Genomic DNA, 23,671 nt, shown 5'->3' with positions numbered 1-23,671 from the left:
AACTTTGTCTGGACTGAGTTTGAGGCAAATATTTGAAGTTTTTGGGCGCAGTTTTTGTGGAAATGGTCGGTTTGATCATAAAACTGGTTTGACTAAAAAAGAGCTGAAATGAAATTTTGTTTGTAATTTTAATTGTTTTTTTTTCACATCGAAAAATTCTTCATGACAAAACCAAAGAATAAGCAAATAACTGAATTCCGATTTAAAGCAAATATAAAAAATTCTAATAAATCAACCCAGGTGGGCTTCTAAACTGTATTAGAATTAAGTGCGACGTAAATACAAAAATTATGTATATGTCTATCATTTTGAACCTCTATTGATTTTGTTAACAAGTAATTGTTCCAGTAAATATATTCAATAATTTTTTGAATATCGGCTTTATACTTTGATTGTTTCACACGATTCTCCAAATAAAAGATAACTAAATGCATTTTTTTAAGCGTATAGTTTTAGCAATCGAAAAATCTGATAAATACCTGATCATACTCACTTTTTTGTTTATTGTATTGTTTATCGATTTAAAATTTTTTGTCTGATTTTTTCTTTAATTCTTCCGTTTACCTAATTGATTTTTTCAGAGACTAAGGCTATTAGGCACAAAATTTCATTCCTAACAACATTCAGGAAAAATGTCGTTTTTCAAGAGTAGATTTGTTATTGTTCCGACTTTCGATACGAAAGTAACGAAATATTTGTGCCCGGGGTGGGTTTTTTTTTTCTTCAGACAAAGTTCGACTTTTTAACTAGCCATTTTTGACCGAATGTTCAAAAATCAATCAAAAAGTATTGTTGTCCTTAGCTCAAATTTGAAAAGATATTTTACCAATGATTATTATTCGTAAAGTAATGGGGGTTTAAAGATTGCCATTTTGGCTAATTTGTGACAATAATCGCGCGATATATCTTGCACTATTAACGCGTCAGCGGAGATTTAATCCAGGTTAGAAATCGTTCCAAATTGGCTGTATCAAGCGTATTTGCCATAATTGGTTTGTTACAAGGAGCTAAATCTATCTTTTTGTACATTAAATGGCGTGTGGGGTGACGATTTTCTTTAAAAAATTTCAAATTAAAGAAAATTTCGTTTTATTTTATTACATTTAATTTTTTAATGTTATTACTGCTCCATTAAACCTTAAAAGGCAGTCGGACCATTCAGGGCTTCGCCCTGATACTAGCAGTCTTGTTTAAATTACTTCTCAAGAAGCAAACTTTTACGCCCCAGTTTATTTGGCGATTGAACAATTGAATGTTTCCCGTTGCAATCGGCTGTTAAAAATTTCAGTAAAACTAAGATGGGACAAGACACACTTGAGGTTTTCATTAAAATAAGAGGCTTCCTTAACGGCAATTTTTTCGGTAAGATGTTCCTTGGCCCATATCCGCATTTTGCTAAGACAGTGACTAATTTTGCGTACAAAACTCATTTTTTCCGATCTAAAGCCTAGACAACGTTTTAAGTCTTCAGTTTCAATTCCTAACTTTAAAAAAAAATCATACTTTATCCAAAAATGTTCTGAGCTTTTGACAAAACTGATTGTACCTGTTTTGTCTGCAATTACATAAAATCGCTCTCGGAAAATTATCACGATACAGGCTTTCTAGTCTTTTCCCGCAAAAATCAATGATTTTTTCATCCGAAAATTCATCAGTTTTGCAAACTGTCATTCAAGTTGTCCATTTTTGACATTTATCATAATTTTTTTACGACTTCATTAGAATTCTCAATTTTTTCTTATAGTTTTCCTATACCTGAGCATACTCACTTTTTCAAAGTATTGTCTATCGACATTTAAAAAGTTTTGTCTAATTTTTTCTTTTATTCTTTGTTTATTTTATTGATTTTTTTAGTGAGTAAAGCTTTCGGCATAAAATTTCCTAACCAACAATTGTCAGGCTGAATGTCGCTTTTCAAGAGTAGATCCGTTTTTGTTCCGACTTTCGATACGAAAGTAACGAAATATTTATGCTCGGGGTGGATTTTTTTCTTCAGACAAAGTTAGACTTTTTGACGGAATGTTCAAATATCAATCAAAAAGTATTGTTGTCCTGAGCTCAAATTTGAAAAGATATTTTACCTGTGATTATTATTCGTAAAGTAATGGGGGTTTAAAGATTGCCTTTTTGGCCAACTTGTGACAATTATCGCGCGATATATCTTGCGCTATTAACGCGTCAGCCGAGATTTAATCCAAGTTAGAAATCGTTCCAAATTGGTTGTATCAAGCGTATTTGCCATAATTGGTTTGTTACAAGGTGTAAATCTATCTTTTTGTACATTAAATGGCGCGTGGGGAGATGATTTTCCCTAAAAAATTTCAAATTGAAAAAAATTTCATTTTATTTTATTACATTTAACTTTTTAATGTTATAACTGCTCCATAAAACCTTAAAAGGCAGTCGGACTATTCAGGGCTTCGCCCTGATACGAGCAGTTTTGTTTAAATTACTTCTCATGAAGCAAATTTTTACGCCCCAGTTAATTTGGCGATTGAACAATTGAAAGTTTCCCGTTGCAATCGGCTGTTAAAAATTTCAGTAAAACTAAGATGGGACAAGACACACTTGAGGTTTTCATTAAAATAAGAGGCTTCCTTAACGGCATTTTTTGCTGTTAGATGTTCATTGGCCTAAATCCGCATTTTGCTTAGGCAGTGACTAACTTTGCGTACAAAACTCATTTTTTCCGATCTAACGCCAAGATATCGTAATGAATCTTTAGTTTTCATGCCCTAATTTGCAAAAAAAAACCTTATCCGAAACAATCTGAGCTTTTGATAAAACTGATTGTACCTGTTTTGTCTGCAATTACATAAACTCGCTCTCGGAAAATTATCACGATACAGGCTTTCAAGTCTTTTTCCGCAAAAATCAATGGTTTTTTCTACCGAAAATTGATCAGTTTTGCAAACTGTCATTCAAGCTGTGTTTTTGACATTTATCGTAATTTTTTTTTACAACTTAATTTGAACTCTCGATTTTTTTTTTCGTTTTTTTTGAATTTTTTTGCCCTTATTTATAATTTCAGTATTCTCACAATGTATAGGCACAAAAATTGGCGTAGGCATAAAGGTTCACTGCAGAGTCACACAGGGATTGATCAAGTATGGCCAAAACAAATTAAAATTCTGAACACTTATATCAACTTGATTTTGAATTTAGATGAACGTTTACATTATTCCACTATTGGCGATTGCAGCAGCTGTGCTAAAAAGTAAAAGCAGGTAGTTTATGGAACATCGAGTAACCACCGGATATTGTTGCAATCGTGCCGTTTGCAAACGGCAGAATTACAGTTTACCGGAACGAAAGCAATCCAACGCGGTTTGTGGTGGAACCACTGGGACTTCTGATGGAGGAAACTGTTTCTGCTCGATATAATTTCATGACAGAGGTACTCTTTCAATATAATATTTAATCATTCTTTGTTAAAAATTAAGTTAGAAACTGATAACGAAACATATCAAGAAATTGTACGTTTACAATTCAATTCGGTTTAATTTAGGGTAATGCCATCGCCTGAATTGAATCATTTTTTACTTAATAAGACTTTTGTAAGAGTGGCTTTTTGAACTCCCACGTCCTTAAAACATTGAGTTATGTATTATATACTATACTCATAGAGTAATTTCAGATAAGGTACACCGTCTGCTTGTCACGCTATCATATTTTCGGCCCGATAGATTCGTGCAACTTCTTAGTCTAATACCAATCCTAATCTTACTTTTATATCTCCTAGTCTCAATAGATCTAGTGTACACCGGTTTGCGGGAGTTAGTTCCAGAATGAGGACGACTTATTCTAAGTTTAACTCAAATTGTTCTGGTATTGAAACTACAAGTAGTTTTCTTGCTAGTTTTGATATTTTTTCAAATTTAGATAGTCTTAAAGTATGACTTCATTTGTATCAATTTACTTTAATGATTTTTGATATCTGTCAAGCCCGACAAGGTTTGAGAAATCGATAGCCAAGTTTCAAACATCTGGAAAAAAGTACAATGAAACTTAAAAAACGTAAAGCAATTATTATAGCAATTCCACGAATCATAAATTTTTTGGTTTCAGCTAGAAGATTTTTTTTGCGACCTTACAAAATTATGTTTAACTTGAATTATGGTTTTCTTGCAGGAATTTGCAATTATCTTGCAAGATCTTGATACATACATCTTGTCAAGCATCATGCAAGATCTTGCAGGATAACCATTGGCTATCAACTAGGGTTCGAAAAACTTTCTAGCTTACATTTTTGTTACATTTTTTCTTTTGTTGTTTTAGTTGTTTCCTTTTCTCAAAAACCAAAAGTTTTGTTTTGGGTTTGTCTTTCGACTTTTTGGTGTTTTTTTTTGTGCTCAGACTTAAAAGTAGTCTTCAAAAGAATAATTTATCCAGTTATAAGCTGGTGTTAATCCAGTTTGGGAACCGTGGGTTTTCTTTTCTTAGTCATACTGTTAGTTTGTGGTTTGTGGTGTTTATTAAGCTTGCGTTGGTTAGATTGGATTATTATATAATTCCTTTCCAACCGGGTTAAAAGAAAGTTTGAAATGTGTTAAAACTTATTAGAGTTGTTATCAGTGAAAATTTAAATTTAAATTCATTAATTTAAACAGCTCTTCGTAGGCGAGCTGTGCGATTGTGGATTGAATTTGTGGGCGAGTGAATATTGGTAATTTAAAGAAGCGTCTTTGAAAAGGTTAGTACTAATTTTTGCATTTTATGGGCAATTTTTATTAAATTACTACTCTAAAATTATGAAGTTTACTGCTTGATTTGGGGGTTAAAATTATCAATTTATTTTCAATTTTGTGAAAATTTACTGCATTGTGGAAAAGAATTTATATATTAATTTATTTCTTTGTACTGGAAAACTTTACTGCTTCAATTATTGAACTTGGTTAATGGAAATTTATGAATCTAGTTAAAGATTTTTTTTTAATTCGCTTTTTGTTTTGTGGATGATTGATAATCGTGTCAATGAAGAAAAAAGAAAACATTTATGAAAAATGGTTAGGTTTTGCTCGTCTAATTAGCATATTATTTAATGCATTTTACGTAATTGTCGGTGAAGAATCCGTCGGGAAAAACGTCGTGGATGATGTCTGATGAGGTTAGTAATTAGCTAGCAAACGAATAATGTGTTTATTTTGAAGAAGTGGCCAAAGCAGTTCGAGGACTTTAATGATGTTGTGCTCTTTAGTGCTAGGTGACAACTCATACGGTGTGTTTTGAATAAAGTTTAGGAGTTTACGATTATATCGAGTGTTATATATGAATTCAAGGATTGGGACTTCAGTGGGCGGGATTCGTCTACCTTTAAGAGTTTGATTAGGGGACTGAAGATATACATCTGGGTAATGGAATCGTTTTTCGGAGGATGCCTTGTAGGTTAGTGTCTTTAAAACTATAGGTGAATTTAAGAAAAAATGGTGAGGTGTATTAAGAATCAAAGTATTGATATCTATGGTGAAGTTGTCGTGCTGGTGTATTAAGAGTGTAACGGTGTTGGATGAACTGGTAGAAAATGTGCGTGTGTGTTTGTTGAGTTCGTAACATGACATCGTGTGACTAGTGCAAATCACGTTCTTTGGGTGTGAGGAAAAGAAAGGTTTTTGAAAAGTGGTTAAAATTGTTGAAGTATGAATCATAAGCAAAAAATTCTGAATTCACAAAAAAATTCAATGCAATTTTTTATACTTTTCTGTGTAAAAAACTTTGTCTGGGTTCTGTTTGAGGCAAATATTTCAAGATCTTAGTACAATTTTACCTGTAGTCTTACTTTTCACAATTTCATCTCTAGGATACAGCACTTGCTTCGAAAAGGGTCTTTGAAGTATTTTCAGTTTTTTTACTTTCATTACTGTGTAAGTTTCTTTCAAAGTAGTTATTCCTAAAAAACTACTTTTTGGTGGTATTTTTAGAAATAGTGAAAACCTTCTACAGTTACGCACCAGTATAATCACATAAACTGCACTATTTTTTGAAATTTTTCATTGAAACAAAAATCTCTAAACAGGATCATACTTCTTGGCAAGTACCCTGGTTTCGCTTCTGATCAATTCAATAATCCATAAAGCAGTAAATTAGCCTCTTTTTAATTTCATATTTAAAAATTTGGAAGCACCTGTTGTCTGGTTTTTAAACTTCAAAACAAACTTTGAAATCAACGAGATGCACTTTTTTTGGAAAATGCATGCCACCCCGGTAGACAAAAATGATAATCAAACGACTTTTTTTTGAAACAAGGCTTGTCATACAATTCATTACCAATCTATAGAAGAAAAAAGAAAAAAAATCCCAAGAAAATGACTTGTCTACTATTGTTTCCCTTGTTGGGTTTGTATGACTACCATATTTTTTTCTGGCGCTTTTTTCATGAAAGGTGTTTTATCATAAGCTTTTTTCAATCGACGAAACATTTTTTTAATGTAATTAGCTTTCTTTCTTATGGTTTGCTCTGAATCACAACTAACAATCAACTTCTCATCTGGGACAACCTCTGCAGATTAAGTCAAAAAGTCCCGTTGAACTATGAATGAAAAGTCCCGTGAAAAATAATTTGAAGTAATTTCATGAGTCTGGATATAAAACCTTTGTTTCGCAAAACTCAGTGGCTGGAAACCGCAGCCTGTTTTTTAGGACTGGCCTAGTGTTGTTGGTTTTATTTTTTAAAATTATTTTAAAAAATTCTGATTCAATGCATTTTGTTTGAGGCAAATATTTGAAGTTTTTGCGCGCATTTTTTATAGTCGCACTAATATTCCGACACTTTCGTATCGAAAGTCTGAACAAAAAAGTTTATTAGATCAACCCAGGTGGACTTCTAAACTCTATTAGAATTAAGTGCGACGTAAATACAAAAATTATGTATATGTCTATCATTTTGAACCTCTATTGATTTTGTTAACAAGTAATTGTTCCAGTAAATATATTCAATAATTTTTTGAATATCGGCTTTATACTTTGATTGTTTCACACGACTCTCCAAATAATAGATAACTAAATGCATTTATTTAAGCGTATAGTTTTAGCAATCGAAAAATCTGATAAATACCTGAGCATACTCACTTTTTTGTTTATTTTATTGTTTTTCGACTTAAAATTTTTTGTCTAAGTTTTCTTTTAATTCTTCCGTTTATCTAATTGATTTTTTCAGTGAGTAAAGCTATTCGGCAAAAAATTTCATAACTAACAATTTTCAGGAAGAATGTCGTTTTTCAAGAGTAGATTCGTTTTTTAAATTACTTCTCGAGAAGCAAACTTTTACGCCCAAGTTTATTTGGCGATTGAACAATTGAAAATCGTTGTAATCGGCTGTTAAAAATTTCAGTTAAACTAAAATGGAGCCAGACACACTTGATGTTTTCAGTAAAATAAGATGCTTTCTTAACGTCAATTTTTGCGGTTAGATGTTCCTTGGCCTATATCCGCATTTTGCTAAGGAGTGACTAATTCTGCGTACAAAACTCCTTTTTTTCCGATCTAACGCCTAGACAACGTATTAAGTCTTAAGTTTCAATTCCTAATTTTCAAAAAAAATCATACTTTATCCGAAAACGTTCTGAGCTTTTGACACAACTGATTGTACTTGATTTGTCTGTAATTACATAAATTCGCTCTCGGAAAGTCATCACGATACAGGCTTTCAAGTCTTTTTCCGCAAAAATCAATAATTTTTTCATCCGAAAATTCATCAGTTTTGCAAACTGTTGTTCAAATTGTGCGTTTTTGACATTTATCGTAACATTTTCTTACAACTTCATTAAAATTCTCGATTTTTTCTTTTTCGTTTTTTTTTTAATTTTTTTGCCTTTATTTATGTTTTCAGTATTCTCATATTGTACTGGCACAAAAACTGGCTGAGACATAAATGTTCACTGCAGAGTCACGCAGAGATTGATCAAGTATGGCCAAAACAAATTAAAATTCTGAAATATTATATCAAATTGATTTTGAATTTAGATGAACGTTTACATTATTCCACTGTTGGCGATTGCAGCATGTAAAAGCAGGTAGTTTATGGAACATTGAGTAACCACCGGATATAGTTGCGATTGTCCCGTTTGCAAACGGCAGAGTTACAGTTTACCGGCACGAAAGCGATCTAGCGCTCAACACCTTAAATAAAAAATACGACAACGTGATTTCAGCAGCACTCCGTGATATTTATGCTTATGTTTCATACTTCAACAATTTTAACCACTTTTCAAAAACCTTTCTTTTCCTCACACCCAAAGAACGTGATTTGCACTAGTCACACGATGTCATGTTACGAACTCAATAAACCCACACGTGCATTTTCTACCAGTTCATCCAACACCGTTACACTCTTAATACACCAGCACGACAACTTCACCATAGATATCAATACTTTATTTCTACTTACAACTCACCATTTTTTTCTTAACTTCACCTTTTGTAATAAAGACACTAGCTTACAAGGCATTCTCCGCAATTACGATCCCATTACCCAGATATAGCTTCAGTCCGCTAACCAAAATCTTAAACGTAGACGAATCCCGCCCCTTGAAGTCCCAATCCTAGAATTCATATATAATACTCGATATAAGCATAAATTATATAACCTTATTCAAAACACACCGTATGAACTGTCATCTAGCACTGAAGAGCACAACATCATTAAAGCACTCGAACTGCTTTGGCCACTTCTTCAAACTAAACACATCATTCATTTGCTAGCTAATTACTAACTTCATCAGACATCATCCGCGACGTTTTTCCCCACGGATTCTTCACCGACAATTAGGTAATATAAATTGAATAATTTAATAATTAATACGAACAAAAACTAACTATTCTTCATAAATGTTTTCCTTTTTCTTCATAGACACGATCATCAATCATCTACAAAACAAAAAGCGATATAAAAAACAGGAATCTTTTACTAGTTCATAAATTTCCATTAACCAATTTCAATAATTGAAGCAGTAATTTTCTCCTGTACGAAGCAAAAAATTATTATAAAATTTCTTTTCCCCAATGCAGTAAATCTTCATAAAATTGAAAATAAATTGATATTTTCAACCCCAAATCAAGCAGTAAACTTCTTAATTTTGAAGTAGTAAATTAAGAAAAATTGCCCATAAATTGCAAAAAGCAGTACTAACCTTTTCGAGGACGCTTTTTTATATTATCAATATTCAATCGCCCACAAATTCTATCCACAATCGTACAGCTCGACCACGAAGAATTGTTTAAATTATTGAATTTAAGTTTTAACTTTCACTGATAACACCTCTAACAAACTTTCCTCTAACAACTCTAACATTTCAAACTTTCCTTTAACCCGGTTGGAAAGGATTTATATAATAATCCAATCTAACCAACGCAAGCTTACTAAACACCACAAACCACAACCTAACAGCCTGACTAAGAAAAGAAAACCCATGGTTCCCAAACTGAATTAACACCAGCTTATAACTGGATAAATTATTCTTTTGAAGACTACTTTTAAGTCTGAGCACAAAAAAAACAAAACACCAAAAATTCGAAAGACAAAACCAAAACTAAAAGCTTGATTTTTGAGAAAAGAACATAACTAAAACAACAAAAGAAAAAACCAGTAATAAAAAAGGCACGAAAACTGGAACTAAAACAGGAACCTCCAAAAAATAAATGTAACAAGAGCTACTGAGTTTATCAAGAACTATCATCCCATGTGAATTGTGCGCCGAGATAGTAATGGAAAAAAGGTCCATCTTTTCAGGCTTTGGGGTGAAAAAAGTGCGTATTGGAACCAGATGTAAACTAGTATTTATCATTGGTTATTATTATGATATTTTATCTCTATAAAATTTTAAATACTAACCAATCATACTCCATCAAACTAACAACCCACTTATTTCTAAGTGTTGAATTTACTTGTAATAGCCTCAACTGCCTAATAGTATCTAATTGAACTTGATTACAAAACCCAGCGAAAAAATGTAAGCTAGAAAGTTTTTCGAACCCTAGTTGATAGCCAATGGTTATCCTGCAAGATCTTGCATGATGCTTGACAAGATGTATGTATCAAGATCTTGCAAGATAATTGCAAATTCCTGCAAGAAAACCATAATTCAAGTTAAACATAATTTTGTAAGGTCGCAAAAAAAATCTTCTAGCTGAAACCAAAAAATTTATGATTCGTGGAATTGCTATAATAATTGCTATACGTTTTTTAAGTTTCATTGTACTTTTTTCCAGATGTTTGAAACTTGGCTATCGATTTCTCAAACCTTGTCGGGCTTGACAGATATCAAAAAACATTAAAGTAAATTGATACAAATGAAGTCATACTTTAAGACTATCTAAATTTGAAAAAATATCAAAACTAGCAAGAAAACTACTTGTAGTTTCAATACCAGAACAATTTGAGTTAAACTTAGAATAAAGTCGTCCTCATTCTGGAACTAACTCCCGCAAACCGGTGTACACTAGATCTATTGAGACTAGGAGATATAAAAGTAAGATTAGGATTGGTATTAGACTAAGAAGTTGCACGAATCTATCGGGCCGAAAATATGATAGCGTGACAAGCAGACGGTGTACCTTATCTGAAATTACTCTATGAGTATAGTATATAATACATAACTCAATGTTTTAAGGACGTGGGAGTTCAAAAAGCCACTCTTACAAAAGTCTTATTAAGTAAAAAATGATTCAATTCAGGCGATGGCATTACCCTAAATTAAACCGAATTGAATTGTAAACGTACAATTTCTTGATATGTTTCGTTATCAGTTTCTAACTTAATTTTTAACAAAGAATGATTAAATATTATATTGAAAGAGTACCTCTGTCATGAAATTATATCGAGCAGAAACAGTTTCCTCCATCAGAAGTCCCAGTGGTTCCACCACAAACCGCGTTGGATTGCTTTCGTTCCGGTAAACTGTAATTCTGCCGTTTGCAAACGGCACGACTGCAACAATATCCGGTGGTTACTCGTTGTTCCATAAACTACCTGCTTTTACTTTTTAGCACAGCTGCTGCAATCGCCAATAGTGGAATAATGTAAACGTTCATCTAAATTCAAAATCAAGTTGATATAAGTGTTCAGAATTTTAATTTGTTTTGGCCATACTTGATCAATCCCTGCGTGACTCTGCAGTGAACCTTTATGTCTAAGCCAATTTTTGTGCCTACACAAGTTGAGAATACTGAAATTATAAAATAGGGCAAAAAAAAAATCGAAAAGTCTAATGAAGTTGCAAAAAAAAGTTATGATAAATGTCAAAAACGCACAGCTTGAACGACAGTTTGCAAAACTGATCAATTTTCGGATGAAAAAAGCATTGATTTTTGCGGAAAAAGACTTGAAAGCCTGTATCGTGATGATTTTCCGAGAGCGAGTTTATGTAATTGCAGACAAAACAGGTACAATCAGTTTTTATCAAAAGCTCAGAATGTTTTCGGATAAAGTATGATTTTTTTTTGAAATTTAGGAATTGAAACTAAAGACTTAATAAGTTGTCTAGGCGTTAGATCGGAAAAAATGAGTTTTGTACGCAGAATTAGTCACTGTCTTAGCAAAATGCGGATTTAGGCCAATGAACATCTAACATCAAAAAATGCCGTTAAGGAAGCATCTTATTTTACTAAAAACCTGAAGTGTGTCTTGCCCCACCTTAGTTAATTTCAACAGCCAATTAGGACGGGAAACTTTCAATTGTTCAATCGCCAAATAAACTGGGGCGTAAAAGTTTGCTTCTTGAGAAGTAATTTAAACAAGACTGCTAGTATCAGGGCGAAGCCCTGAATGGTCCGACTGCCTTTTAAGGTTTAATGGAGCAGTAATAACATTAAAAAATTAAATGTAATAAAATAAAACGAAATTTTCTTTAATTTGAAATTTTTTAAAGAAAATCGTCCCCCCACACGCCATTTAATGTACAAAAAGATAGATTTAGCTCCTTGTAACAAACCAATTATGGCAAATACGCTTGATACAACCAATTTGGAACGATTTCTAACCTGGATTAAATCTCCGCTGACGCGTTAATAGTGCAAGATATATCGCGCGATAATTGTCACAAATTAGCCAAAATGGCAATCTTTAAACCCCCATTACTTTACGAATAATAATCATAGGTAAAATATCTTTTCAAATTTGAGCTAAGGACAACAATACTTTTTGATTGATTTTTGAACATTCGGTCAAAAATGGCTAGTTAAAAAGTCGAACTTTGTCTGAAGAAAAAAAAACCCACCCCGGGCACAAATATTTCGTTACTTTCGTATCGAAAGTCGGAACAATAACGGATCTACTCTTGAAAAGCAACATTCAGCCTGAAAATTGTTAGGTACAAAATTTTATGCCGAAAGCTTTACTCACTGAAAAAATCAATAAGATAAACGAAGAATAAAAGAAAAAATTTGACAAAAATTTTTAAATGTCGATAAACAATACTTTGAAAAAGTGAGTATGCTCAGGTATATGAAAACTATTTATCCGTTTGTTCAATTGCTAGAAAATGTTCGCTTAATGAAATGCTTTTTGTTTTCTAACATTTGGACAATCGTGTGAAACAATCAAAGTATAGAGCCGATAATCAAAAAATTGTTTAATTTACTTACTGGAACAATTACTAGTTAACAAAATCAATGTGAGTTCAAAATGATAGATATATACATAATTTTTGTATTTACTTCACACTTAATTCTAATGCAGTTTAGAAGTCCACCTGGGTTGATCTAATAAACTTTTTTGTTCAGACTTTCGATACGAAAGTGTCGGAATATTAGTGCTCGGGGTGGGTTTTTTTTTCTTCAGACAAATTTCGACTTTTTAACTGGCTTTTTTTGACAAAATTTTTATCATTCAAAAGGTATTGTTGTCCTGAGCTTATATTTGAAAAATATTTTAATTCTGATCATTTTTTGTTAAGTTATGGGGTTTTTAAAGATTGCCATTTTGGCAAATTTGGGACATTTAACGCTCGATATGTTTCGCGATATTAACGCGTAAGCGGAGATTTAATTCGTCTTGAAATTGTTCCAAATTGGTTGAAAGAAATTTATTTGCCATAATTGGTTTGTTACAAGGAGCTAAATCAATCTTTTTGTTCTTTAAATGGCGTGTGGGGTGATAATTTCATTAAAAATTTTCAAATTTTAGAAGTTCTTTTTTTCATTTTATTTCATTGCATTTAGTTTTTTATGTTACTACCGCTCAATAAACCTTAACAGGCAATCGGAACAAGCGGTCTTGTTATTTTTTGGCTTCAATCGGCATTCAGTTATTTGCTTAACCTTCGGTTTTGTCATGAACGTTTTTATGCTGTGAAAAAAAAACGAGTGAAAAAACGAACAAAATTTCAATTCATGCGCTTAATAAGGATGAATTATTGAGAAATTAACAGAAAAAAAATCAATATGATTTAGCAAGCAACTCAATTTGATTGAATTTGGAGGCTGAGATGATCTGTTGCAAAATTTTACTGAAATAACTTGAAACAGTTCCTTCATTAAAACTTATTAGAGCGTTAGGAGTTCCCAAGTTCCATATTTCTATATTTTAATTTAAATAATTTTAAGTAAAATTTTCGACGTTTTTTTTGCTGAATGCAAGTTCTTTAAAACTCGGCTGTCTTTTTAGTCGCTAAACCAATTTTATGATCAAACCGACCATTTCCATAAAAAACTGCGCCCAAAAATTTCAAATATTTGCTTCAAACTGAATCCAGACAAAGTTTTTTACACAGAAAAGTATAAAAAAAATGCATTGAATTTTTTTTTGAAGTCAGAATTGTTTTTTTTTTGAATTTTAGATAAAAAACAAAGAACACTAGGTCAGTCCTAAAAAACAGGCTGCGGTTTCCAGCCACTGAGTTTTGCGAAACAAAGGTTTTATATCCAGACTCATGAAATTACTTCAAATTATTTTTCACTAATCAAAACGTAGCTCAACCGGACATTTTGACTCAATCTGCAGAGGTTGTCACAGAGGAGAATTTGATTGTTAGTTGTGGTTCAGAGCAAACCATAGAAAAAACTAATTACATAATAATATTTCGTCGATTGAAAAAAGCTTATGATAAAATACCATTTATGGAAAAAGCGCCAGTAAAAATTATGGTAGTTATACAAACTCAACAAGGGAAACAATAGTAGACATGTCATTTTATTGGGATTTTTTTCTTTTCCAATAAAAAGTCTTATGATTATCATTTTTGTCAACCGGGGTGGCATGCATTTTCCAAAAAATTGCTTCTCGTTGATTTTAACGTTTGTTTTGAAGTTTAAACATCAGATATCAGGTGCTTTTAATTTTCTAAATATAAAATCAAAATGAGATCATATTACTGTTATATGGATTATTGAATTGATCAGAAGCAACAGAAGCAAACCCAGAGTACTTGTCAAAAAGTATGTCCCTGTTTAAAAGATTTTTGTTTCAATGAATAATTGCAAAAAAGAGTGCAATTAATGTGATTATACTGGTGCGTAACTGTAGAAAGTTTTCACTATTTCTAAAATTACCACTGAAAAGTAGTTTTTGAAGAAAAACTACTTTGAAAGAAACTTACACAGTAATGAAATTTAAAAAAACTGAAAGCTCTTCAAAGACCCTTTTCGAACCAAGTGCTGTATCCTACAGATAAAATTGTGAAAAGTAAGACTACAGATGAAATTGTAAAAAGATCCTTGTTTTCAAATTGTGTGTTTCAAAACAACGCATGACCTATTAAACCGACAATCGAACAAAACTCACGCGAAAATATTTTGAAGTAACGCAACCATTATTTTTGTAGGACATTAAATTTTCTCTAATGGAAGACTTTGGGCAAAACATGTTTTTTTCCCATTGGGAAAAAATTAAATTTGACCAAATTCTTATCTATAAAACATAACATAATGGCAGTGCAGTAATTTTGAAACAATTGAAAAGTTACCTCAGATGAGAAAATACTGGAGCTTTTGTTATCTGCTTGTACGAGTATGCGCAAAAATTTTAAAATATGTTCATCAAAAATGTCTTTATTGGTATCAGAAACTTTGAATATGCAAAAAGATAAGATTTTCTAATCTTACCCTGAATCATTAGCATTTTTGAGTTGCAAGCTAATTCTGGGGGTTTCGAATAGATATCTTTAACTATTCGAAAGAAATGAATAGAATGTTTACATAAAATTACTTAGCATTTCTATGATTATTTTATCTATTCACATTGCTTTTTTTCCAGTAATAAACTTTTTAAAAAATAGTGAAGTCACTTACTTTTTTCAGTAGCAGAACGTCAGTCGCTAAATCTGAGAGACAACGATTTGAATTCAAAGCTTTTTTGACTTCAAAGCAAAAGTTAGAAAAAATGTTAACGATTATGGGTTTGCCGCAAACTTTGATGGAAAAAATTGACTTCCTTAGACTAAAAAGTCATTTCAAAGAGACAAAAACAACCAGATTGAAGAATTTAGTTGAATGATCTTTTTTTAGGCTACATGGAATTTTTCTGAATTTTTTTCTGAAGTCAGAATTGTTTTTTTTTAAATTTAGATAAAAATCAAACAACACTAGGTCAGTCCTAAAAAACAGGCTGCGGTTTCCAGCCGCTGAATTTAGCGAAACAAAGGCTTTATATCCAGACATATGAAAATACTTTATAAATATTTTTTGAATTTTTAAATTTCAACTTCTTTTTCACTAATCAAAACGTAGATCAATTGCTCTCAACTTTCTTTTTTGTAATTTCCTTATCTCGGTAAGGTTAGATTGGAAAGTATTGCCGCATAATAAAATTCCATAAGTGATTGTAGGAATTACATATGCTAGGTAGGAATTACATATGCTTTGATCATGACAACTTGCACCATCTTATAACGCAGCAAAGCCACGAATGTGTGATCTAAAAAGTGGGTGGACTACCAGGATCAGAGGGCACAGGAGTTAGTGTCGCACGCAATGGATAAAAAACTAATGATTCGCTGCTTAGAGATTATTTTCCAAGGAATCAACGATAGAATCAACGAAAAATAAACATAAGGCGGTTGAAAATACATTTACGCTAGGCGATGGCTCAGTACTAGACAGAATTACGAAAAAATACATTAGCAGACCGGCTACGAGGATTGCAAGAATGCCCAAAGGCGGAAAAGTTGGGACGACGACTCAGAATTGGAATCTGGCTACGAGTCACAAAAGAGAGCGGCCATTTTCCTCAAAAAAAAAATAATTCGAGGAGCCAGGCAGGGTTTGAAAAAAAAAACGTTTAAGCCTGGTCAGCAGGAAGCGCACGAGAAGAAAACCGCACCAATGGTGGAATCGATTGCACAGGAAAGCCGTGGGTGCGAAGAAGCAGAACCCTCGCAGGGACAATGTTCAGGAAACGGAGACTGGCTTCATATTCAAGTCAAGTCTCAAACGATCAGACTGAAACGGAATCACGACAGAGCGGACGAAAGCGGAGATCAGTTTCGGGAAAGGGGAGAACTCGCATGATCGACCATATCTTTCAAGATGGGGAAGAGATCATGCGGGGGATAGAAAAAATGACTATAAACAGAGGATCAAATTGAAAAAAAAAACTCAGTGTGCCCAGAAAAAGGGTACTTTCAAGGGTCACAAACTCAATTACTTTTATAATTTAAAAAAAACTCAATTTTTTTCAAGCTATGAAATCAATGGAAATGTGATTTTTGTACAATCTAAGTCATTAAAGCAATAGCTAGTTTGAGTTACTGTTTTTCACCCGCGGAGTGAGCTCCTTACTTTCGCTGCCATTTGATTGTATGTGGCACCAGTACTGTCACAATGAAGCTGCAAGTGATCTTGTAGAAACAAATGCTCTATTGTCGGGTTGCGTTTATTTTTGATTGATGTTGTGTATGATTTAATTAAATGCCACCAGAAAACTGTTATTCCCGTATGCTCCCCCGTCAAGGATTCGACCCCCTGCCGACCCAAAAGGTTCCCCTTTGTACTATTTAGGGATTTCCAGTTTTGATTGACTGAACCTAAAATTTTTCTAAAGGCGCTTTTGGCGCCAAAATATACCAATTTTGAGTGGAAGCGCGCGCCGAAAAAATGCGGTTTTTCGCATTTTAGTGAGTAAACATATGAGTTCTATTTGATTTTGAAAAAGGGTAGATCAAAAAACTGTAACTAAATTATGCTTTCAGAGGATTATTTGAGAAGCATATTTTTTACTCCATTCCTTCTTCGAGAAACATTTGAGTGGAGCCTTCAGCTCCCCCTTGCATTTCAGAACACAACTCCGGTTTCTCCCCACAAATAACAGTGACCATGAACCAGCCAAAGGTCAACCTAGTTCGAATTCCCATTCCAGGAAATATGTACGCGTTTTCATCGTCATCGCCCAAGTGGGGCATTAGGAATTTATGTCGCAGTCCTTTGCCTCCGATGACCTTGAGACGACCTGTGCCGAAGCCGACTTGAAGGATGATATTTTTACACAAAGCCGAATTCCACATAGCCTAAAAATGCTAGAGTTAAATAACCACAAAAAAAGACGTAACGAAATAATTGACGGGGAAAATTCTCCTCACTCATGGTATTAAAAAAAGTCCTAAAAAGCACAAAATCAATGGTAAACCAATACAGATTTTACAACGAATTAACTGTCCCACGTTTTCCAATAGGGGGAGAGTAGAGCGGGAGAGGGGGGGGGGGGGGTGGTTAATGAGATCTGACGCGACTTGGCTGACCTTGACATACACAAGTTTTCGTTCCATGAGTCCCAGATTCTGGATTCTGGTCCAGTAGTCGCGCGGAGACAGACCATGTTTCTGGCCATTCTTCACGTAAATGCTCACTTGGTAAGAACAACAACCGTCTAAAATTGTATAGAAAGTTATAGTAATTCGAATCCATAATCAGAGTGAGTTAAAGCAGCCTTTGTTTTCTTTTAAGGAGTCTCAAGGCCGCCTGAAAATTCAAAACTTCATGCAAAATTTGATCAAAATAGCCAAAATATTGCTTTTTTCATGATGTCCACTTGATTTTTTGCTACTAACTAACGTAGGAAACCGGTTGCAATTTCTAACTCAGAAGGTCATAGATAAAACAAGAAAAATTGTCTATGGAAGGGAAAAGTCTGTTGCGGATCTAACTTATCAAGTTATCTATTTTATCTATATAATCTGACTTATCCAAACTTGGTTGTGGAAAAGAAAAATCTGTTCTAGATCGAACTCTTAACGGGGAGTTTTGACCTTATCTCTGTAACCAACCGTGATATACATTTTTACAGAATTTTTAGAAAACCTACAATCGGCTGGTTGCACCAGCTGATTTGGGGAACGAGTGGAGTGGCGGAAGCTCATTTCCCTCAGGGATTCGACCCCCTACCGACTCAAAGGGTCCCCCCTTTGTACTGTTTTGAGATATTCAGTTTTGGCTGACTGATACTAAAATTTTTCTAAAGATGACCTTGTCACTAAATTTGAGAGGAGAGCGCACGCCGGAAAAAAAAACGATTTTTTGGTCAAAAGTTTCTAAAAAGTGCCTAAGACATCTATTTAGCCTGTTTTTTTTTTCAAAAAATGCCTGCGGCGCTGAACGTTTCGTCAAAATTGAGCCTTTCTGGTGATTTGGGAATGCTCGGAAAATCAATTTGGTCAACCTAATAAAAAGGTCGACAACATTATCGAAGTTTTTTTGAAAACAACACCCCCCCCCCCCCCCCCCCCCTCGAGAAAATCCTACATCCACCCCTGGCTGGTTGAAAAAGTTTTTTTTAGGTTATAAATAATTTTATTTTGTGGAATTGTACAACCTAGCTGCATGGGTTGAGTTTTTTGTCCAGGCGTGGATTTCAAGACACTCATTCTAACTGACCGCAAGCTTAACAGGAAGCGTGTACCTAAAAACTCATTTTTTTTCCGGAAAGTATCCTAAAAGATAAAGCCATTCAACAACAAAACATCTTTTCCATCTGCAGCAAATAAGGGCTGTGTCGGCTGAAATTGAAGGCATAATCAAGCAAGTTGGAAACCTAACCAGAGACATCCGTCCTCGCGTTTTTGTTGCTGCAAGATCACGCAACAGATGCTGCAAGATCACACAAGTTTTCCAGTTTACAAGAAAGGTTTTCGGTGCGAGAGTTTCCGACTTGTGCTGTCTAGGGTGTTCAAAAAATTGGGTTACATAGCAGTATTTAGACAACCGCGTATTCAGACTCGTCAGTATTTAGACAAATACTGTTTCAACCAATCAGAATCGAGACAAAGAAAAAATTAATCAATAATTATTATTTAATTTGGATTATTTATGTATTTTCTCGATTCTGATTGGTTCATAAAGTATTTGTCTAAATACTGACGAGTATGAATACGCGGTTGTCTAAATGCAGGCTGCACTCCAACAAATTGCCAGGGAAATTAAATATAGAGAATGAAAAGATTACCGCTTTCGTCAGTTTTAGTTGTAATTATACTACTATCAAGATTCGTTTGAGAACCCGCTACGCGCTTACAAATTAGTAAATTAATGCTTAAGTATGAAAATTATAATGATTAAAAAGGTGGAGCCAAAGGCAAAGTTCCACATGCACCAAGTCAATTAAACCCTACTTCTTTGGGAAAAAAAGCTAGTCTTTCTTGAAAATATGTAGACTATCCATCGTCACATTGGGGCTCTCTCGGTCCAAACAGTTTATAAGTGTCCACATATAACATAAGAGACAGTTATAAAAATACCAATACGAACTTCGTGTGTGTTCTTGTTTGAGACATTGAAAGTAAACTATATTCTAATTACGATGAAAATGGTCAATTTATGGTTGAAGCAATTTCGTAAAACACCGCCTAATTTGGATTATATAATCGTTTCTTTTTTTTTGCTAAGTAAACCGATTAATTGTACTCTCGAAATCAACAGTTTCTTAGAATCTTTTTCACCCGACCAAATTGAGCTGGCTTAGTAAATAAAAATAACTAACTATTCGCTGCATCTTCTTGTTTGAAAGAGTACCAGTTGATGTTTTTGTAATTATTTTGTACAATGGAGCGCATGAAATCTTCGTCGCCATCTTGCGGCTGGCGCGGTCCTTGTCTCGTTGTGATCCACACCCCAAGCAAACAAAACCAACGACTGAAAAAAACTATCTCTAATTTCATCTCGCAGTCATGTTGAAATTGCGTCATTTGATATGATGAGATTATGAAGTTAGTTTTATATTCCCGGGTTGAGTTAACAGGAAAAATTATCGCTAATTCAGAGATATCGCAGCGATTACCATCTATAGTTCAGTCTATGATCAGGATTAAATCATCGCTGAATTAGCGCTAAATTTTCAGGTATGAATCAACCAAAAATCATCCATGAATCAGTGATGGATTTTCACTGCAATAACCCTGAAGACCCATGAATCAGGGATATCTCATTCCTGGAAAATTCTTGAATAGCCATGAAAAATTTAGAGAAAAATTCAGTTATATTTTGTGTCCCCACGTCAAGTTAACCTTAAATAATTGGGCTAGGCCTCTGCCTGGTTAACTATGAAAAATATGAAGAAAAAAATTTTTTTTTACAAAAAAGTGATGCATCCCCCACTTCTAAATTCCCCCCTCCAACCCGCCTGCGTAATTTATGTCCCCACGTCATGTTAACCTTAATTAATTGGGCTAGGCCTCTGGCTGGTTAACTAAAAAAATGTCACCTACAACTAAAAAAATGTCACGCTCACAACAATTTTAACTTCCAAAGTGAGTTAGGACCGAAGTGGTGTATAACTCATAGAGTAATTTCGGATAGGGTACACCGTCTGCTCGTCACGCTATCTTATTTTCGGCCGGATAGATTCGTGCAACTTCTTAGTCTAATACCAATCCTATTCTTACTCTTATACTATCTAGTCTCAGGTTGTTTAACTAGTCTCTGCTAGGCTCAATAGATCTAGGGTATACTGGTTTATTGCGGTTGCTGAAGTCTTCTTGGAGAGTCAACTAATTTCTAAGTTAAATTCAAATCTCTCTGGTGCTGAAATTACAAGTAATTTCAGCACTTACAAATAAGTGGATTGTTAGTCAGATGGATCATGATTGGTTAATATTAAATACTTTACATTGGTAAAATATCTAATTTATCCAATCATAAAATGTAGTTTAGATCAGGTTCCAAAAGCTATCAAATTTCTATTTTTTCGAGAAAAAAAACTGTTTTTAGGTTGTTTTGAGCTTATTTTAGCTGTGAGGGGATGCATCACTTTCAAAAAAAAATTTTGTAAAAACTCTTACCAAAAATTGCCGCGTTTCCGGTAAATTTAGTTGCTCATTAATTTTAACCACCAAAGCTTACACATTTCTACATTTTCGCGAAATAAAAACTGCGTTTCTAGGTTGTTTTCAGCAGTTGGTAACGACACGTGACAAAACTTTGAATCTAATTCGAAATTTTGAATTTTTCAGCGCTCTCAGGGATTTATCATGGCTAAATTATCCATGATTATTGCTAGGAAAATTAGCCATGAAAAACCCCTGAACCATCGCTAAAAAATTCATAAAAATGGGAATGCCTGAATTGGCCAGGAGTTTTTCAACAAAACTGATATAACTCTGAATCAGCGATAATGTTTCCTGTCAACTCAACCCGGGTTGGGTTATGTATATTTCAAACTTATGTTTATTTCATACAAATTAGTTTAAAGTTTTTTCCAATCATTTTTTGAAATTGCATGAAAATTGTATGATTACCATAGATTCGATGCATGGAACTGTATCATAATTGTTTTAGTGTATAGAATTCTAAGATAGGCATTTTCTGTTTATGGAGATCACCCGGGTACGTAAGGGGCTCTTTTTCCTTTTCCCCCACCTCACTCAAATATGAATTTTACGGTCTAACTAATCGTTTTACAAGGTTAATTATGAAGACCAAATATGTTTTTTATGGCCTAATAAGTCTGCATTTCAAATTTCAAGACAATTGGACAAAGTGAACAGTAGCTTCAAATATAAAATTTGCAGGTGGGGGGGAAGGAAAAAGAGCCAATTAAGGGTTAGTTATGTAATACATGCAAAATTCACCTGTATTGTCTGCAGTTTATGCCAACTGGCTCGAATATGTTTGGAATCTGGAAGTCCACAGACTCCCTCACTTCATTACTTCCACCCCCTCCGTCTCCTGCGCCGCCCACCAAAGAAGTGCCTGAAATAAAACAGCAATTGAAACATTACGATGCCAAGCTCGGGTGCTTTGGTAGTGGTTTGGTTTCCGCACACATTGTCTCTGGAATACGCGCCGAAAGAAGTATCCGTGGAATCCAGACGCGTGAAAGCACAAATATGTGCTCAGTTATAAAACCGTATAGTAGAAAATAGACTATGACAAAGTAATACTGAGCTTTTGCTATTGCCGGAAAACGCTCTCACAATTGAACTACTTTTGAATTTGATTTTTTTTTGAAAAAAAGAACGATCTGAAAGTCTTGAAATCTTAGGGGCAGAGGCAAGGTTTGGTTGTTTGTTCAGTTGATTTATATGATCTGAAGTTTAAAACTTATCCTTCAGAACAATAATAAAACTCACCTTTGATTGTTAGCAAAATTACAAGCCCTATAAACTTCATAGTCATAATGTTAGTTATTATTTCAAAGCGTTAAAGTAATATTTGCCAGCATAATGTCGTTGTGTTAGCTAAAACTGCTCTGGACAACATAATAATAATTTGACCTTTACAGACCAGTAAAATTGAACAGCAGCAAATTTACACGGAAATCGGGTTTCTAAAAAAAAAGATAGCCGTTTACTGTGCAAGTAGCATATAATGTTACGACCATAGCCTTAAAAAACAAAACAAAATTTTTTTTTCAAATGAACGTCGTTTTTTTTTGTCATGACGCGATAAAAGCAACTGAACAAAAAACTTGAGATTAGGCATATTTGAGAGTCCTAGAAAAATAAGCTCAATGAAAATAATATTTTGCAGAGAAAGGACTTGAAAAAAAACGAAAAAAAAAATATATATATTTTGAAGTTCGAAGTTTTTGATTCCAAAAAAGCGCTAAAATTGTAACAAAAACTGACGATACTAAAACAAAACTTCAATTTTGACGTTTTAATTAAGCTATTGGCTATTGTAAGCATTTAAGTTATTGAAATAATATATTTTTTAAATACCCGCACTCAGTAAAAAGAGAAAATAATCGATCATATTACAATTATAATTGTACTTTTAGAAAAAATATAATCAGTTATAAGCGCCAAATTTAGATGTTTAAACGATCTATTATCCATTATAATGATAACAACTTTCGTGATTGATTTTTATTTGTTCCGAAAATCTCTTATAATCTCTTATAATATTTATAAGCTATTATAAATTATTATAATAGATTATAATCCTTTTTTCTGTCATAAATCTCTAATATTCAGATGTCTTGTCACTCTTTGATTCATATGAACACAAAGTTGTACCACGAAACAAAAGTTTCATAGAGATCCCTTCATTTTACTTGAAAGATTCCCGCGGTAGGTGAAATCTAAGTCTTCTATATAATTCATGAAGCTAAAGCAGTGTGATGATGTTTTGGTGGTCAAAAAAACTTAAATTTTGCATCATGAAACAACTATAACCAAGAACTGAGGAAAAATGTTATAAATTTGATTTGATTTAAAAACTGTTAAAACATTTTTACCCTTTTTCACATGAACCAACGTCTACGAAAAGCATAAAATATAAGCAACTCAGGTGCAAAGTCGAAAACAAAACAGGC

The 23,671-nt window shown here is 33.5% G+C and overlaps 1 protein-coding gene across 1 annotated transcript; it reads right to left on the bottom strand.

The window, feature by feature from the left end:
• Nucleotides 1-16,564: 16,564 nt before the first annotated feature.
• On the bottom strand, nucleotides 16,565-22,585 carry LOC134853309 (uncharacterized). Its single transcript, XM_063869280.1, has 6 exons — nucleotides 22,485-22,585; nucleotides 21,984-22,104; nucleotides 19,898-20,049; nucleotides 17,664-17,791; nucleotides 17,146-17,432; nucleotides 16,565-16,766 (listed from the first exon to the last, which is right to left on the bottom strand). The coding sequence occupies exons 1-6, from the start codon at nucleotides 22,528-22,530 to the stop codon at nucleotides 16,745-16,747; spliced, it is 756 nt and encodes a 251-aa protein (XP_063725350.1). The 5' UTR covers nucleotides 22,531-22,585; the 3' UTR covers nucleotides 16,565-16,744.
• Nucleotides 22,586-23,671: the final 1,086 nt, after the last annotated feature.

The sequence above is a fragment of the Symsagittifera roscoffensis genome, chromosome 8 (assembly GCF_963678635.1).
Source record: "Symsagittifera roscoffensis chromosome 8, txSymRosc1.1, whole genome shotgun sequence".
NCBI classification, from domain to species: domain Eukaryota; kingdom Metazoa; phylum Xenacoelomorpha; order Acoela; family Convolutidae; genus Symsagittifera; species Symsagittifera roscoffensis.
Note: the sequence above shows the minus strand (reverse complement) of the source record. Positions and strands in the feature narration are given on the sequence as shown.